Source organism: Cannabis sativa, chromosome 5, assembly GCF_029168945.1.
Source record: "Cannabis sativa cultivar Pink pepper isolate KNU-18-1 chromosome 5, ASM2916894v1, whole genome shotgun sequence".
Lineage (NCBI taxonomy): Eukaryota > Viridiplantae > Streptophyta > Magnoliopsida > Rosales > Cannabaceae > Cannabis > Cannabis sativa.
Genome location: NC_083605.1, coordinates 22,044,718 through 22,064,468, shown reverse-complemented (window position 1 = coordinate 22,064,468; position 19,751 = coordinate 22,044,718). Strand labels below are relative to the sequence as shown.

At 33.1% G+C, this 19,751-nt stretch overlaps 1 protein-coding gene across 1 annotated transcript; it reads left to right on the top strand.

Annotated features, from left to right (window-relative positions):
* Positions 1-5,972: 5,972 nt before the first annotated feature.
* LOC115697789 (protein LURP-one-related 8) lies at positions 5,973-7,401 on the top strand. The gene is made up of 2 exons (XM_030624912.2): positions 5,973-6,627; positions 6,711-7,401. The coding sequence occupies exons 1-2, from the start codon at positions 6,325-6,327 to the stop codon at positions 7,146-7,148; spliced, it is 741 nt and encodes a 246-aa protein (XP_030480772.1). The 5' UTR covers positions 5,973-6,324; the 3' UTR covers positions 7,149-7,401.
* Positions 7,402-19,751: the final 12,350 nt, after the last annotated feature.

The window sequence follows — 19,751 nt, the reverse complement described above, 5'->3', positions numbered from 1 at the left end:
ATTAATAAGTTAGTGAATTTTAGTGCTAAATTCTTAATCTACTTATTGGAAGCTCGGTTATATAGACCCATGGTCCCCCCACTAGTTGAGATAATATTGCTTGTCAGACTCATGTAATTGCTTTTGATTAATCAATTATAATTCTCAAATTAGACTATGTCTATTTGTGAATTTTTCACTAAGTAAGGGCGAAATTGTAAAGAAAGAGTTTATAGGGGCATATTTGTTAATTATGATACTTTGTATGGTTCAATTAATAAATATGATAAATGACAATATTATTTAATAATTATTTATAGTTATTAAATAGTTACAATTGGCATTTAAATGTTTGAATTAGGAAATTGGCATTTTTGAGAAAATCAGATACAAAAGGTGTTAAAATTGCAAAATTGCAAAGCCCAAGGCCCAATCCATTAAAGGCATGGCCGGGCACCTATTGTAGCATTTTAAATTGATTTTTTCATTATTTTAATGCCATATAATTCAAATCTAACCCTAGTGGAATGCTATAAATAGATAGTGAAGGCTTCAGAAAAACACACTTTTCTTCTGACTTTTTCTATTCAGAAAAATTGAGCTTTCTCTCTCCCTATCTTTAGCTGACCACTCTCTCTCTTCTTCCTTGATAATTTCGAAATCCTTAGTGTATGAGTAGTGCCCACACACATCAAGTGATACCTCAATCATAGTGAGGAAGATCGTGAAGAAAGATCATCAGCAAAGGAGTTTCAGCATCAAAGATTCGCAGAGAAGAGATCCAAAGTTCAGATATTGATAATGCTCTGCTACAGAAAGGAATCAAGGGCTAGATATCTGAACGGAAGGAGTCATTATATTCTGCTGCACCCAATGTAAGGTTTCCTAAACTTTATATGTGTTTAATTTATCGTTTTAGAAAGTTCATATTTAGGATGTTAATAAACATACTTGTGAGTAGATCTAAGATCCTGGTAAAATAATTTCCAACACCATCTCCATTGTCCACCGTGACTGGAGATGACAGGGAGCATCCCCGACGTTGGTGGCCCAGCCGGCCACACTGGTAGCAGAAAATGCCAATTTTCTCGAACTTAAACTGGATCCATCGTTTAGCACTCGAGGCCAAATCAAAGTAACAACCCGACATCAAAGGTTTTTCAATATTGATGTCCACTAGAATCCTGTAAAACAGCTTCCATGACGTCGGGTCAGCCGCCACCAACTCTACCTTAACCACTTTTCCAACTAACCCACCCAGCAGAGTAGCATTCTCATCCGAGTAATACTCATGAGGCAGGTTGTGCACCTGCACCTACACTCTCAAACGCTCCACTGAAGCAGGGCCTTCAACAGAGGGACTCCAATCCTTGAGCGCCAGAGAATATCCTCTAACCGTCCAAGGGCCATGCTCCAACGCCCATTCTCTATCAACAACATTGATAAAGCCGAACATAAAGAAGTTATTCTTCGAAGATGTACCAGACAAAGAAACAATAGACACATTCTTCTTCCACACTCTGGTTACCAAATCAGCAATGTCCTCAACGTCCACATGCATGGGAGCAATCACTTTACCAACCAGACAAAGAGACGACAAAGCTTTTAGAGAAGTGGGACATGGGGATAATGAAATAGATGCTTCCACACAACTGAATCTTTTGCCTTTAAGAGAAACACAAGACTCATTAACCATCTCCATAAATGCCGACAACAAACGACAACCCACCCTCACCAACCTAGGACAAAACTTAAACACTCAACAAACACCCACAGACTCAGAACCCTGGGACCTAACACACCAACACAGGAATCAAACACAAAGAGACAACCAAGGAAAGAAAACAACAGAGAAACCAAAACAGAAAACCACTCACGAGACTAGAACAGTGAAACCAAGACAAACAAACACAGAGCTAAACCCTAAACATACTCACCAAACTCTCTCTCTCTCTAGGTCCTTTAGTCTTCTAACTTGTAAATATATTATGATAGCAAAGTTTAAGTGCTTATAAGGTTAGACACTATAAGAAAACATATGTAGCCCAAGTGGGAGATTGTTGGATTAAAATTTCTAATGTGGGCTCATATGTATATGTGTGTATTGCTATATATAAAGTTTGACCTAAATAAAGTGATCATTTTAGTAATTGTGGGTCATTGGATATTAAAGTGTCATGGGCTAAACGTGTAGATACCTTAAGCGATATTTCTAATTTATTGAGGGGCTAAATTAGAAATACTTAAAATTAATAACCTAACTATGAGGTTATAGTGGTCCCCAAGAAACAAAGCCAATTTCTATTATCATCTTCTCCCATCAAGAGAGAAAATTAGAAAACCCTAAGTCTTATTTTCTTTCAAGATTATCATTACCTAAAATTACCACAAAGACTATCACTACAATGAATTAAAATTATCACTATCTATGGATTAAGGTACGCTTTCGCCATTTGAGTTCTTCTCTTTGAATCAACAAATGTATTCTTTAGATATACACTTATAATTATATGTAATATTTTTATCTATAGAATTGAACCTTGTTGTTGCATATTTTATGAGTGTTAATGAATTCTAACAATAATTAATGACAATAATGTTTTTGAAATACTACAAAATATTTATAACGTATCACTTCGTAATATTAGTATTGGACACTACCGGTAGTACTTAATAATAAAATTTTAATAAATAGATAAACTAGTACCTAATATATCCTTTAACTAATTGATTTAGTTACAAGTTAGGCAATGCTTTCTTAAGCATACTTTAACGGATGTCGGTTTTTTTTTTTATTACGCGGGCTTCTTGTTCTTTTTTTTTTTTGGTGCTTTTTTTGAATACTTAAGAGCTTCTTGTTCTATCCATTCCTTTTCTTTTTTGGTGTATGTATATAGTGTGGATGATGCGTGTACAAATCCAAATATTTGTATGTGCTCTTATAAACAAATTAAAGTCTCGAGAACGTGGTGTAGTTTTCATGAAGAATATCCATCCCCATCCCCACTAATTAAGTAATTTCTTTAATAGTGCTTTCGTGACTCGAAACTAGGGGCACTACTCCAAGTTGCTTAATTAATAATCACTAAAACCAACACTATAATAAATATATATCACAATTTTATTTATTTATTTATTTATTTTATAATATTGGTACTCTTCGAGTTGTTAATGTAAGACAATTTTTTTCCATTTATACGAATAGGACCTGTCTTACGTTCCCATTTCCTATCTTCCTAATCCAAACATTAGTTGTCCGGCTACTTCATCACGCATTCACAATAGTTATTACTTACACACCCTTTTATGAATATATAAATTTAGATATATAATGTACTCTTATTGCACAATTTTATTGACTAACGAAATTGTAAATCACGACATTAGCAAGAGAACAAGAAATTAGCACCTAATTAATTAATAAAATTAATAGAAGAAAATTTAATAAAAGAGAAACGATTAAGCACGATCTCAATTCTCAATATATGCTTAAAATATATAAGTTGGAATGTATTAGTCATTACAAGAAGTATGGTACATAAAATAAGTCCCAATTGGAATATAGTAGTGGGCTAGAGGTGACCAATGTTTCTCAATGACGACAAATATTTGGTATGAAAAGCCACATGAATACAAATAAAGTGTGTGAAATGAAATGGAAGGAACTTAGAGTATGTTTGGTATTGTTTTCTATTTTTTATTTTTAAAAAATTGTTTTTAGAAATGAGAACAAATTAAAAATAGTTTTTGAAGTTTTTAAAAACAAGTCATGTTTGGTTAGTGTTTTTCAAAAAATTCTTGTTTTTTGTAACTTTGTTTTCTGAAAACTGTTTTCAAAAAACAAGGCCAAACAAGCCAAATTATTTTCAAAAAACAATTTTTTATTTTTAAAAACAAAAAACAGTTTTTTAGTTATGATGCTAAACATGCACTTTTTTATTTTTATTATTATTATTATTATTATTATTATTATTATTATTATTAATATAGGGAAGAAACTTAATTAAAAAGCAGGATTGACATCACTTTTTTTCTATTTTTTTTTTTTTTGCTATACTTATATATTATATACTACAATTAAAAAGCTGGATTCACATCATTTTGTTTTTTCTTTTCTCTATACTTGTTCATTCATGGTTTTGTAAAGCAAACGAGACACTTTGACTCCCACACTCCACTAAAAATTAAGGGATCTTATCTTGTTCCTTAATTTTGGGTTCATTTCTAACCTCATGATTATAGTGGGCTTCTCACTGCAAGCTTTAAATTTAAGTTTGATGGCTTATCTATAATTTATCCATCTCTAACACATATATAAAGAAGAATCATAAAATAAGATTCTCTCTGCTAGGGTTTTGCTTCTTCCTCTCTTCGTTTCTCTTAGGGTTTTTGATGCCCCTATGGGCGTTGCCGGCTTGATCTGGGCTGGTGGCGCTCGAGTACCTTGCCTCTTTTTCGTTCTCGTGCAAAGTCAAAGGTCCCAGCAAATGGGGTTCATGGTTGGATGATGAGTGTAATTAGCGTCAGGTCACGCTCCTTAGGGCCAGTTCTATTCTCCTTTATTTTTTAGGCGAGTGGTTGCCGTTCTCGGTGGTTGAGAGTCTCTGGTGAGATGTCTATCGTCCTTTGCCGAGGGTTGCAGATGGAACTGACCTTTTGGGCCATGAGGGAGTGATCTTGGTGGGTATTGACAGCCTTCTATCTCTCGCTTTTGGGGTTGGCTTTTTGCAAAAATCTTTTTCAGGCATGTGCTTTAGCCGTGGTGTGGTGTTGCTCTTCCTTATTTTTCAGTTCTCGGACTACTTCCTTAGGTTACTATTCCAGCGTCCTTGCTCCAGTGTGCAATGGCTCGTAATGAGTTTTCAGAGTTTTGTAGATGTAGAAGGGGGCTGTACTTTTCTTATCTCATCACCTTCACCGTTCAGAGCCATTATAGGAGGCCTAGCATGGATGTTGCTCGTCGGAAGATGGCAGTGCTCCGTTACACATACAGCAACCGTACTAAACGCAAATGACAGAAGTGTCGCAACAACCTTACTATCCATAAATGTTGCATATTCCACAACAACAGTCTGGAGAGAATGGCGATGATGATGATGAGGACGACGAAGAGGAGTCCACACAATTAGGGTTATAGTGTGGTCATTTGTGGCAATATAAATATTATTTGAACAATGAATTTGATAATATAAGTATTTTATATTTGAACACTTATTTTAGTTATTTTAATGTGACAATATCAGTATTTTTATTTGAGCACTTAATTTAGTAGTTGTATTTAATTATTTGAATGCTTTTATTATTTTGATTATTGTAATTTTTATTAGTTTTTTTATGTACATTTCAAATATAAATATAAATTAATTTTAAAGTACAAAATTATTTTTTTTAATAAAAATATAAAGAACAATGGACTCAACCCTTGTGGTGCTAACTGCTATGGCTGACAACTTTCAGCATTTCAAGTGGGCACTACACCTGCCGTGCCATTTGTTCTGGCCGTTGGCACGATACCATTTGTGGTGCCGGTTGTCACATTTTGGCACGAACCTATTGGCCCGATCAAAAGGGCACAACACGTCGTGCCAATCAAATAGTGGGCTTGGCACTCATTTAGTCGTGCCAATACCCTTTCTAATTTAGTGTTTTAATTTCTTTTTTCAACCAACTTACCGAAGCTGAAATTGAAGGGACCTGTTGCATCTAAGAAGCTAAGTTCGTCTTCTCCTATCTTGGTAAACAATCCAAGCAAGAGCTATAGAATAGACTTGCTTACCAAAAGAGAAGAACCCACATTTCATCAATAATAATAATTGTAAAAATAAATAAATAAATCTACAGGCCGAATTAGCTGTTTTATTATAATTTAATTTTTCTATTTGAAAATATAGTGTCCCTAGTCTTTTTAATACAGAACATCATTATAACAGTATTATTATACTTATTGAGTTTCATGCACTCGTACGTTGTGCGTATAAAAAACTATGAATAGATATGAATGGGTAAAAAAGCTGCAGGGGCCTACGTAAAGAAGTTATGTTCGCCACTAAGGTGATATTAACTAATAATTTTTAGATAAACATTTGGGTATTTTATATGTACATATATCCCTAGTCCTAGAGACAAACCACTCACTCATCATAACCTCAGGTTTACTCTCTTCTCTCCATTACCATAGTCAGATTTATAAAGCCTATAAAGAGTAGTACTAGTGAGAGCAGGTACGGTATACGATCATTATCCCAAGAGACTAAATCTCATTCAAATCACGTACGAAAAAGGCTCATTTGTCACCTCTTTGCTCTTTCCTTGCCTCTCTTTATATTATTTCTTCTGGATAAAACCATGTCAAGAATACACCCAGCTGATGAGAATAAAAAATATTTCCAGAACTTGTTATCAAATCAAGATCATCATAATAATCATGTTGATAATTATAATGATCATCATCACCAACGGCGCTCAGTGCTCACCGTATGGAAGAAGTCAAGTATGAGTTTCCAGGGGACTGATGGCTTTACTGTGTTCAACAACCATGGCAGATTGGTTTTCCGAGTTGATAACTATTCCAGGAAAAACTCTTACGTTAAAGGAGGCCTTGTTCTCATGGATGGAACTGGCAAACCATTGCTTACTCTCAAACCTCAGGTACTACTATATATAATGATTAAGCTAAGCTATATCTGGATCTAATAATAATAAATAAATAATTGGGTTCTTTTTTTTGTCAGGTATTTAGCATCCAATACCAATGGAATGCATACAAAGGATCAGAAGAGAGCAGTCCAACAAAATCTAGCAAAGTTTTCTCAATGAGAAGCAAGTCATCACTACTTTTTACAAACATGGACAAAAACGCAGAAGCAGAAGTATTTTTTGAAAGAAGAGATGATGATCAAGATCAAGATCAAGATCAGAAAAATAGCCAACAAAATCCCGATTTCAGAATCGAAGGGTGCTTTTGGAGGCGCAACTGCAAGATCAGGAACAGAAATGGGGAAGTGGTAGCTCACATAGCCAGGAAGAAAGTAAACGATAGAGTGTTGCTGGGCGACGACGTTTTCAGCCTTGTCGTTCAACCGGGAGTTGATGCCAAGTTAATTATGTCGTTTGTAATTATATTGGATCGTATTTGTGGGAAGCCCTATGCCCCAGTTTTATGTTCTTAGATTATTAATTTATCATGTATAATATTATATGTAATTAATAATTAAAAAAAAGGAGCACAGCATGCACCCACTAGCCACTAAACAATACTCAATTCCAATCTCATCATCACTTCCCTCCACTTACGGGAAAGATGGCTAGATAGGGGTGGGTCGTTAATCTTTTTTTTCTTTTTTTAATTTAATTTGAGCAGATTGACTACTTGCATTTGTGATTTAAAAAATATACGAAAGAGTTTGTCTCAAAGTTTTTATCTTTTTGTTTCTACTTACTTTCATTCTACATCACTCAATTCCATCTTAACTTTTCAACTCACATATGAATAAATTTATGTTATCCTAATTTTAGCTTAGATGTGACAAATTTTAGACGATTGTGTTAAACAACATCAGCTCAAATACTATATTTTAATTGATAAAATTTAATATTAAATCTGATGTATTTTAATTTAATAATTACTATAAAAAATTTACATAAATTCACATAAAACATTACCTAATGATAATATTGAAATACAAATAACACATAATCAAAAGCATTAGGGAGATTATGTGGCAGCTTATATAAGTCTTTTTACTTATTCTTTACAACTCTATTTTTCTAATTTATTTAATATTTGTTATTAATTTTTTATCATCACTATTAATTAGCTATATGTTTAATTCTCATAAAAAAAAAAATCAAAAGACATACCATTAAATAGTATTTGAGGCTCTTCATTATCACTCTATATGAAACTAGGTGGCCTAATCTCTTTCTAATCCTCTACTTTATCTAATTTATAGTTTTTTCTATTAAGAAAAGAAAAATTATTTTGGTAACCCATCATTAACATACCAATCAATTAATAACCCAATACTATTAAATAGATAGATAGTGAATAAAACATTAAATATTAGGATGATATATCTAAACATATTACACGTAAATTATTAGCAAAACCTTCAATATAATTCAATTACATTATTTAATTTTAAAAATGATGATGTTTTATATTCTCTCACACTGTATATATATAGTAAGATAAAATTTAACTTGAAATGAGAATTGTAAATAGACAAAGAATAGAACAGAATTTTGAGAAAATAATAAAGTAGAGAAAGTCGATGAGAGTGGTTAGAGAAAAGAGGATATGAAATTTTGTTATAGAGATTTATTTATTATTCATTTTTTACATATGAATATAGATTTTTTTTTACATAAACTCATTAATTATCATCATTTATATGCATATATGTAGGAAATTTAACTCTGATATATAGGAATTAACCTCTGTAATTCCAGATTCAAGATCACACTTAAACAAACAAAAGTTAAATCAAAACAAACAAATCAAGAACAAAACCAGCAACACATAAACTAGAAAAATATAATACAGATGAATCTAAATAGCTGTCAGACACAATAACAAAGAGATTTATACTGGTTTCGATCTTAAGTTCAATGTAAATTTGGTCATACTCCAGTTTGAAATCATTGCCATCAATCTTTATTGATAATGAGAATAAAAGATATCAATCTCAAGAGCTACAAGAAAATAATCACAGCAAGTCATCCATGGTGTAATACCTCAACACTCATTAACTCACTAACCCGAGCCAACATAATCAATAATGTTGCTCAATATAATTTCCCAATCCCAGTCCTCTCTCTCAGATATCTCTCTCCATTTCTCACTCTAACTTCTCTCTCTATTGTATCGTGTCTCTCTCGTGTGTTTGAGTTGTTCTCTTTTCCACTTATGAAATGAGAGGAGTAGTTCTCTTTATATAGGCCAAGGGACCCAATATGCAAGTTGTCCTTTTTGATAGTTAAGTTAGTTAAAGACTAACTAACCGAATCTTGGTTGGGGCTTCAAGGAATAATACCACAAATTTCACCTTATTTCTTCAAGCCCCAACAAGGTAAGCATATTTGTCCAATGGAGGTGGTAATACTTTCATGTGTAGCTACTTAGCAACTAAGGTTAAGTAAGTCCAAGCAATGCTTGAACTTACTAACAGGTAACATCTTAGTGCCAATATCAGTAGCGTTCTCTTCTGACTTCACTTTCTCCAACTCGATTACTTCTTCTTCGATCTCCTCCCTTATTCAAAACAACCAAATATCAATGTGTTTTGTCTTCTGGTGATAAACTGGATTCCTGCACAAATTCGAGGATTGGCTGTCAGAATATACCCTTGCCTTTCCAACTAGAAGTTTCAACTGTTGGGTTTTATGCCCTAAATAAAACTCTTTATAATCTGATTAGTTATCAATATAAGAATTTCAAGTGATTTATGTTTGCATGAATTTTACATGCTAATGGTTTAATATGATCATTACATTTACACACAAAATCAGTTAAATTCAGATCATATGTTTATTCACAATTACAGTATCGTCAACACAGTGGAATGTGATTGTGATCATATGAATCAAAAGACTAAGTCCCTGTTTCATCAGTGTTTTGGATTTACATTAATGTGATAATCAGCGATGATGTGTACTTACACTTGGAGTAAGTGTTATGTTCTTTCCAGGACATTAGTAAAGTATACTAGTTTTGAATGTATGGAGTATACATTGGACTGGACCGATATTGCAACTTAGTTAAGATATTATAAACTTACCGTTATATCTTTCCAAGTCAATATCAGTAGTTGACCTTAAGATTAAAAGAATCTAAATCCTGATATGCTTAGGCCAACTTAGGAGTACTATTCATGTTCTTTGATTTATTAGTTAAGCCTACTTTTGGGTTAGAGTGATACGTATATTTTGGGAACATGATAGTATGATTGAGTGGGAGTGCTGAACATAAATATGGAATCTATAGCTTCTACTGGTGTATAGAAGTCAAGTGATGATTCCCTTCGAGCTTAGCAAATAGAAGTAAATGGATGAACTCTTGTTTAAGTGACTAATTCTTAGATCACTAAACACCATTTACAGGTAGCTAAGTGTTTTGAGGGGCAAAATACATTGAGGGGTGAGAACGGTAAAGAAATCCCATCTCGATGTAGATCATCTATATAGAGGATCTTTAAATCACAATAAGATTATAACAATGGTTAAATGAGATAGCATATCTATATCGTGGAACATATAATATGCTCTATATAAGTCTGAGAGTGCAATTCTAAGTTCTAAGAGTGGATTCAACGAAGAATTAATAAGTAAGAATTTACTTAGTAAATTCGGTTCACTTATTGGAAGCTCAGCATATAGATCCATGGTCCCCATTCTAGTTGAGAACATACTGCTTGTAAGACTCAATAATTGATTCGTGATTAATCAATTATAATTCTAAAGTTAGACTATCTCTAATTTGTGAATTTTCACTAAGCATGGGCGAAATTGTAAAGAAAAGAGATTCTAGGTTTATTTATTTATTAATAGACTTTATATGTCTAATTAATAATTAAATTAAATGAAAATATTATTTAATAATCTATTTTAGTTATTAAATAATTAGTTTTGGCATTTAAATTGTTAGAATTGGAAAATTGGCGTTTTTGAGAAAATAGAAATAAAATTTGTGAAAACTGCAAAACTAAGTGGGGCCTATTATACACACCATGGCCGGCCACTTAAAGTGGATTTTCAAATTGATATTTTCATTATTTTAATGCCAAATAATTCCTAACCTAAACCTAGTAGTTGCCTGTAAATAGAAAGTGATGGCTCAGTCAAAATAACACACTTTCATTAGTTTTCTGTCAGAAAATTTTCTCTTCAGAAAAACTGAGCCTTCCCTTTCTCTTCTTTGGCCGAAATCATTCTCTCTCTTTTCCTCTTCATAAATTTCGAACCTTAGTGATAGAGTAAGTGCCCACACACAGCAAGTGGTAACTCAATCATAGATTGGAAGACTGTGAAGGATCACACACAAAGAGAAGGACATTCGGGCTCAGATCTTGATAATACTCTGCGACAGAAAGGATACAAGGGTTAGAGATCTGAGTGGAAGGAGACATTAATTCCGCTGCATCAATGTAAGGTTTTCTTAACTTTATATGTGTTTATTTTATCGTTTTAGAAAGTTCATATTTAGGGTGTTAAACAACATACTTGTGAGTAGATCTAAGATCCTGGTAAAATAAATTCCAACAACTGGCCTCAGGGCCATGGTAATTGATTTGCTTGCAAGAAATTTGGACTTTAAAATGATTGTTTGTTATTTGGATGGTTTCATGTTGTATTGAGTGTTATATGATGATTGATTGATGTTTGTGAATTTTCGTGAAAAATAATTGAAATTTTGTTTCTGGAATTATTTTTATTGGATAGTATGGAAAAAATTAAGCAATTTACTTTTTTACAGAACTCAATTTCGATTTAATTTGAATTAATTATGATTTTTTGAAGATTCGAAAAAAATCAGGGCTGATGCACTCACCTACGCGCGCAAACGAGGGTGACACCCTCGGACAGCACGCGTTCAGACAAGTGCTCGACTGACCGCCTGTCTGAACACACCCCATCCGCGCGCGTATATGCTGCAAACTCCCCCTGCTCTGAGTTTTCTCGGCAAGCAACCTCAACGTGCGTGCGCGGACAGTATGCTGACCGTACAACTCGCATTTTTTTCGTTTTTCTTCAATTTTTCATGCTTTTTCATGGATTTAACTTCCGATTTTTTGTGTAGTTTGGTACTTAGACGTTTACTATTCCTATTTCAATTCTAATTATCATAATTAAATTAAGTAATATTTTTTTTAATTTAATTCATGATATTAGTGTAATTTGAATTTGAAAAATAGTAAATATCTATCTTTTTGCTTAATTATCTATCTTATTTTTAAATTTGATTATATCTTATCTTATTTTAAATTTAAGGTCAGATATTAAATTTTTTAAATTAAATTTTTTTAAAATAATTTAACCTTATTTAAATTTAAAATAAGATAACTATAATCATGATATTTTAAATAGATGTAAGATATTTTGCAAACTTTTAAATTTTGTTATTTTATTTATTTAAATTAAATCATAAAATCTGAAAAAGATATTTATTTATCTTTTTTAATTTTTTATTTAATTTTTATTTATAAAATAACATTAAATTTTTAAAAGTAGTTAGCAAATTTTGAAATGATATTTAGGTTAGTTGAAACCTAATTTTTCAAAATTGTAGGTTTAATTTTAAATATTATTTTTAAATTAATTTCGAAATATATATGTATTTATTTTTTTTTAATTTCGAAATAAATATTTTTTTTTATTATTTATTTAATTTTCGAAATTTAATTATTTAAAATTAAATAAATCCTACATTAATATTTTTTTATTATTTATTCGCGTCAGTTTACTTTTTAATGACATTTAATAAAACGACGCAAATAACATATTATTAGTGTCATTTTTAAAGTGACGGGTTAATTATTTGAGTACTATTCATGTCGGTCAACGCTATGAATAGTAGCATTGACCGACGTAAATAGTGTAATTTGTAGTAGTGCTTGTTGCAGGAGTATGTGTTTTAGCTTGTTTTTAAGTTTTTTAAAACCTATTATTGATTGATTACAAATAGTCATGGTTAACTTGTTGACAGATCCAATGATCTGATTTTAACTCATGGCTCCCTTGGTCAAGTAAATAATTTGTAACAGGTAAATTTTACAATCTTCTTTCATCTGTGTATGACCTAGCAACATGATAGGATCCATCCAAATGTGTGCTTGTGTGAGCCTATATGTTTATTTCATTATATAGATGCATATAAATTGTTGCTAAATAAAATGTCACACCATGATAGATTTTATTTAGGTCCATTTAGTTTTTGGACCTATTCAATTAATAACAGTTATTTGTTTTAAGGTTAAATTCCTCTCTTTTGGGCCTTGTGTGAGAGTTTGGAGCCATAGAAGTGGGCACGACATACTGAACCCAGCACCCCCTCACATGAACTACCCCAATTGTGAAGGCCCATTTGCCTGATTTGAATAACTGTGCTAGGGTAATTAAATTAGTTTAACCTAATAAAATTGAATTAAGCAACATAATTAACTTTTAAAATATATGAAATTTATTTTCATTTTAATATTTTAAAGTTAATTTTAAGAAAAACACTTTTAGTTTTAGATATTATTTCTAGACAAACTATTTGTATTTTTCTTGTATTTAATTAAATAAAGAATTTTAACTAACTAGATTCTTTCTGGAGCTTATTTAATTAAATATTCATATTTAAGTTATAAATTAGTTATATCAACTGATTTTTCACATCTAACTTAAATTTGAATATTTTATTTAAATTTAAAATTAAGTTGAGGAATTCTAGGCATTAGTTATTAAAGATTCTTAAGATATTTTTTAAAGTTAGTTTTAAACTTAAAATGGAATATTTTTCAAATTAAGTGGTTACAACTTAATTTTTGATATTTAATTAAATTTAAATTTGAAAATATTTAAGTTCTAGATTTTTTCTATAATAACTTAAATAAGATACTTTTTCAAATTTTTGTTGAAAAGATACTTAGTCAAATAAGATATTTTCTAGATAGTTATTTCTAGACTACTTATTATTTCTAATATTAAATAGGAAAATATTATACATTGTGAAATTAATTATTTAAATAATTAATTTTGGTACAATTTATTTAAGTATATTTTTTTCTAGTATTAAACTAGAGATAATAATTAAGCTTTCTCTACACTTAATTATTTATTTCTTGAATTTAATACATTTAATTAAATTGAAAAATTAAATATCTAAGTTGATTTTCATCATGATACTTAAATATTTATTTTTCATGATACTTAATTAAATAGAAAATTATTTTTAGGTTGAAATTTAATTTTTCAACTTAAATTTAAATAATTTTCAAAGTATATTTTTTCTTTATTTTATTAATCATTTCGAAATTGCATTTTAATTATGCAAGATGATTTTGAATTTATCTTGAAAAGTAGATTAAGTTGTAAATTAATTATTTATTTTAATTAATTCTTGGACCAACTTAAATCAATGATTTTTTTTTCATTTATTGATTAATTTAAAATAAATGAATTAAAGTATGTTATTAGATATTGAATTAATTAGTCAAAGGAAAATCTAGATGGGTGATATTTTTGCTTGAAGTATTTTTTTCTAAGTATTTATTATTTAAGTATTTTCGAAAAATAGTATAATTTTATACTTTCTTTTTCAAAATACAATAAATATATTCTCATGAAAATTTATTTTAAGTTGCAATTTAATTTAAATTAATTCAACTTAAATTAATTTTCTTAATATTTATATTTAAAATTACTACTAAGATGGAAATAATTCATTTTATTTCAATCACCATCTAAGTATAATTTTATAAATATTAAATTAAATTCTTATTTAGAATTTAAATTCTACATTCGATATTTAATGAATATATTTTATTAGAATAATAAAGAAAATACATTTTAAAGAATGAGCTTTATTATTATTAAGAAATTCGATCTCCATTGTTAGTTTTACATCGCGTTTGTTTTAGTGAGTAATCCTCCCTAATGGAGGAACGTTCATTAACAATTTCGCACTGTTTAATCTCGAAAGATAAGTAGTTTGTAAGTGTTTTATATGGTATGGATCACCCTAATGGTGGCGACCATATTTGACTTGCAAAATATGAAACAATGGTAGAGGCTCATAAGATAGAATAGCCTTGGCTCTCTCCTAAACGAGACAACGCTGGATTCCAATCTTGATCGAATAAAAGGTTGCTAGAATGTTTAACATTTTAGATGAGCTGACAACTCTATTCAATAGATGGTAGCTTTGACTCTCGCCTAAACAGGACACTGATATCAGTTTGTTGAAAAACGTTGGAAATTATTTAGGATTGCATTTTTTTGTATTTTCTCTTATCATTCGTACTTGCTATGTGCTTATAATTTCTGAATTGATTTTGTGTTAAACCATTATTGATTTCTATTTATTATTTTGTAGTATCATGTATAACCATGATGAATTCCATGTTATCACTGTTGATTGAAAATAAGCTAAATGGATCTAACTTTCCAAAATGGAATGAGAACATTAATATTGCTCTCATAGGAGAAAGTGCCTTGTTTGTGTTAACTGAGTCGTCTCCTGAAGTGCCGAGGGATAATGCATGTGAAAGAAAAGTATGAGCGTTGGCAGAAAGCAAATGACAAAGCTCTATACTTTATGCTTTCCAGCATGGTTGACACCCTTAAAACTCGATTTTCTAAAACCGAAAAGGCTGCTGAAGTAATGACGAAGTTAACTGAGCTATTCGGTAGGGCATCTCTTCAGTCTCGCTTTGACGCGACTAAGAAATACATCAATGCACGGATGGAACCCCATCAAAACATGCGTGATCATGTTCTCCTCATGGCAAGTTGTTTCCAAGAAGCCCAGGATCATGGTGCTGAAATTGATCACACTACTCAAGTAAGTCTTATCTTGAATAGTCTGACTCCAACATTTCTGCCCTATACATCAAATTATGTCATGAATAAGAAGGACATAGACTTTCACGAGTTAGTCAATGACCTTCAGACTTATGAAAATTTGATTGGAGGACCCAAGAAGAAAGGGAATAAGCCTCAAAATTCTGGGAATGGTAATGGCACGGTCACACCTAAAGCAAATGTTGCCTCTGCTTCTACCCTCAACTTGGTTTAAAGGGGGGAAACCCCCCCTCCAAACTTGGGTTTAGGGGGGACCTCCCCCCCAACTTGGGTTTAAGGGGTGACCCACCCCCCCAACTTGGGTTCAACTTGGGTTTAAGGGGGGGAGGGGGGACCTCCCCCTAACTTGGGTTTAAGGGAGGGACCCCCCCCCCCCCCCTTCCCAACTTGGGTTTAACGGGGGAACCCCCCCCCCCTCTCAAGTTGGGTCTTGGGGGGTTCACCTAACTATGATGGTGGTCATCCCCCTCAGCGAGAGTCCCGGGGGTGTTACCCCCAAGTATGGGCTTAATTCTCAAAGGTGGTTGAAGACCATGTCACACCCATAAGGGACCCTTGTCATCAGTAGCTCCTTCAAATGTTCAAATCTCGTGAAAGGCTCAAAGACAGTTGTCAAACCACGTAAATAGCGGGATATTATCTTAAAAATCAGACTCCAACCGCCTCCGAAAATCAAGGAGACGGTTGAGATAGCTCCGCGTTGGTCGCGTCTACTGAAGCGAGAAGCACCGACCCCCCTCCCCTATATAAGGGGTCACCCATGACTTGGGAGGGGGATCCGCAATTTGAAACACTTAGAAAAATAAACACTTCTCATTCTTTGCAATCAAGAGCCTGTTCTTGACTATTGCAACTCAGATCAATAAAACTCAAGGGGAGTAGGCTATTACCGACATCTGGGGCCGGACCTCTTTAAATTCCGGTGTCTTTTATTTACATTTATTGTGAATTTCAGTGTTATTAACTGCATTTATTATTGTAATTTTGGTTTAAATCTCATTTATTACGACTCCGCGTCGGTTGGCTAAAAATCCAGTCAATATTTTGGTGCTTTCATTGAGAGCTTAGGCCAAAATCTTTAAGTTTTTCGCAGGAAAAAATGGTGTTAACCCAAAGATCTCAAGAGCGACCTGACGAAGAGATGGAAAGTGCCCACCAAGTTCCATCAGCGAGCAACCTTGCCGGAAATAATGGAGAACGACCCCCACGTTCGGGGAACGGCGGCACTACCACCACTGCTCAAACCGCTGGCCATGGACCAACTGGTCAAACTACAGTCACTAGACAGACAACTACTGGGCGTACCACCAATGCCACTGCCGCAGGAGGCAGCGCTACTGATGGCGCCACCGGAAGAGGTAATACTAGAAATTTTGTCCCACCTACTAACAGTCAGATTGGCGGCGGCCCTGGCATCTTTACGCCGCGGAATGAACCCCATGTCAACATCGAGGGAATTGACCCCGAGATGGATCAGCTGCGAGACGCGATAGGCCAGATGCAAGGCCAGTTTCAAACTGTGCACCAAGAGCAAAATCAAGCTCGAGTGGCCTTGACTGAAAGTCTTGATAATCAAAGGAGAGAATTCCAATCTTGGCTGGAAGATCATGCTCGTGAGATGAGGAGGTGCCAAGACGACCAAGATCGTCGCACCCAAGAGGCTGCCGACTTAATACGAAGCTACTTCAACCAAAACACTCAAGGGATGGGTATTGATGCCAACAATCAATAGATACCTCAAACCTATCCTCAGGAGGTACCTACTAGGGCTGAACATTTTGAGCGGGTTTGACCCGAACCCGAGCAACCCGCCCGAACCCGAACTAGTGAACCCGCAAAAAAAAAAAATTTAAAAAGTTTCGGGCGGGTTGGGTTCAACCCGGTACCCTTCGGGTGGGTTGGCGGGTTGAGATTTTAGGGGTACCGGGTTTCGGGTTGAACCCGCGAACCCGCCCGCCAACCCGGTTTATAAATATATTATATATATTTCTTTTATTACTCTTTTTATTTATATATATATATAATATGCACTTTAGATTTTTATGGACTATGGATATTGGATATGGATGTATTTTGAAATATTTTAGTTTTCACTTTTATCATGATTCATGAACATGAATATGAAGTTTGATTTGAATCTTTGATAAATAGGTTGTTTGTTTGTTGGTTGGATTGATTATGTATTTTTTTCTTCAATAATAGATACTATGAACAAATTGTTATATTATATATGCTTAATTTAATAAATAAAAAAATAAAAATAATTATTTGAATAAAAAATTAATTTTTTTTAAATAGTTGACCGAGTTGTTGGATCGAGCTGGCCAACCCGCCAACCCGCTAAACCCGACCAACCGAAACCCGCCAACCCGTGACCCGCCAACCCGCCAACCCGCCAACCCATGCCCTATTCGGGTCCGGGTTCGGTTTCAATTTTTTGAACCCGAAACCCGTGAACCCGAAACCCGCCAACCCGAAACCCGGTAAACCCGCCCGATGTTCAGCCCTAGTACCTACCCCAAGGAACTAGAGGGAGAGGGTGGTGTATGGACCTGAAGAGTGCCTAAGGAACCAAGAGAGTACTATGAGTCACCCCTCCAACAGGGTTGTTGGGTTTTATGCCCTAAATAAAATTCCATTTCAATGTAATCCATTTTATTCAACATCAATAAAGAAACAGAAGTATTTTTCATTCATTTGTGTATGTTTTGGTTCACCTTATCAATTGCTTGTCTATTTGATTTATAAATTCATCTGAAACTCTTTTCACATACTTGATCCTGTTTATTGTATTGTCAACACATTGGAAAGTAAACATGACTATGTGAATTAAGATTCCTAGATTTATCAAAACACGGGGTTTTACTGATATGACAATCTACCACAGAGTTTACTTGCATTTGGAGAAATGCTATGTTCTTTCCAGAGCATTGGTTAAAGTAAAGCTCAGGTTGGGTGCATGGAGTATGCATCGGAAGGGACCGATATTGAACTTTGACATAGATTTAATTAAACTTACCGTAATATCTATTCAAGTCAATATCGCCTAGTTGATTCTAGATCAAATGATCTCAATCCTGATATGATTAGGTTCAATCTCAAGAGTGTTATTTGTGTTCTTTGATTTGTTAGTTAAGCCTACTTTTGGGTCAGGGTGATACGTACATTTTGGGAACACGTTAGTGCAATTGAGTGGGAGCGCTAACATAAATATGGAATCTATAGCTTCTATCTGGCGAATAGAAAGTAAAGGATGATTTCCTTCGAGCTTGACCAAACGAAAATAAATGGTGGAGTACTCATTTCACATAGTTGAAATATCATTTATACGAGGTTAAGTGTTTTAAGGATAAAATACATTGTAGGGTGTCACGGTAATCTAATCCCTTTACAGTGTAGACCATTCATATAGAGGATCATTGATCACATTAGGATTATAACAATGGATAAATAATGACGTGTCTTTATGGTGGAACATATAGAGCGTTCTATATACTGAGAGTGCAATTCTAAGTTCTATGCGTGGATTCAACGAAGAATTAATAAGTTAGTGAATTTAGGTTATAAATTCTTGATCTACTTATTGGAAGCTCGATTATATAGACCCATGGTCCCCCCACTAGTTGAGACAATATTACTTGTAAGACTCATTTAATTGGTTTTGATTAATCAATTATAATTCTCAAATTAGACTATGTCTATTTGTGAATTTTTCACTAAGTAAGGGTGAAATTGTAAAGAAAGAGTTTTTAAGGCATATTTGTTAATTAAGATACTTTGTATGGTTCAATTAATAAATATGATAAATGACAATATTATTTAATAATTATTTATAGTTATTAAATAGTTAGAATTGGCATTTAAATGGTTGAATTTGAAAATTGGCATTTTTGAGAAAGTAAGATGCAGAATTGATAAAACTGCAAAATTTGCAAAAGTGAAGCCCAAATCCATAAAGCCATGGCCGACCACTTTTATAGGAAATATCATATGATATTTTCATTATTTCAATGCCAAATAATTCAAGCCTAACCCTATGTGGTATGCTATAAAAAGATAGTGAAGGCTTCAGGAAATATACACTTTCACATCTTATTTCCTTCAGAGAAAAACATGAGCCTTCTCTCTCTAAACCTAGCCGCCACCTTTACCCTCTTCTTCTTCATTGTAAATTTCGAACCTCTTAGTGATAGAGTAGTGCCCACACA

Coding starts and splice junctions, on each gene's coding strand:
- LOC115697789 (XM_030624912.2), top strand. CDS start 6,325: ATGTCAAGAATACACCCAGCTGATGAGAATAAAAAATATTTCCAGAAC. Junction 6,628..6,710: donor TGCTTACTCTCAAACCTCAG/GTACTACTATAT, acceptor TTTTTTTGTCAG/GTATTTAGCATCCAATACCA.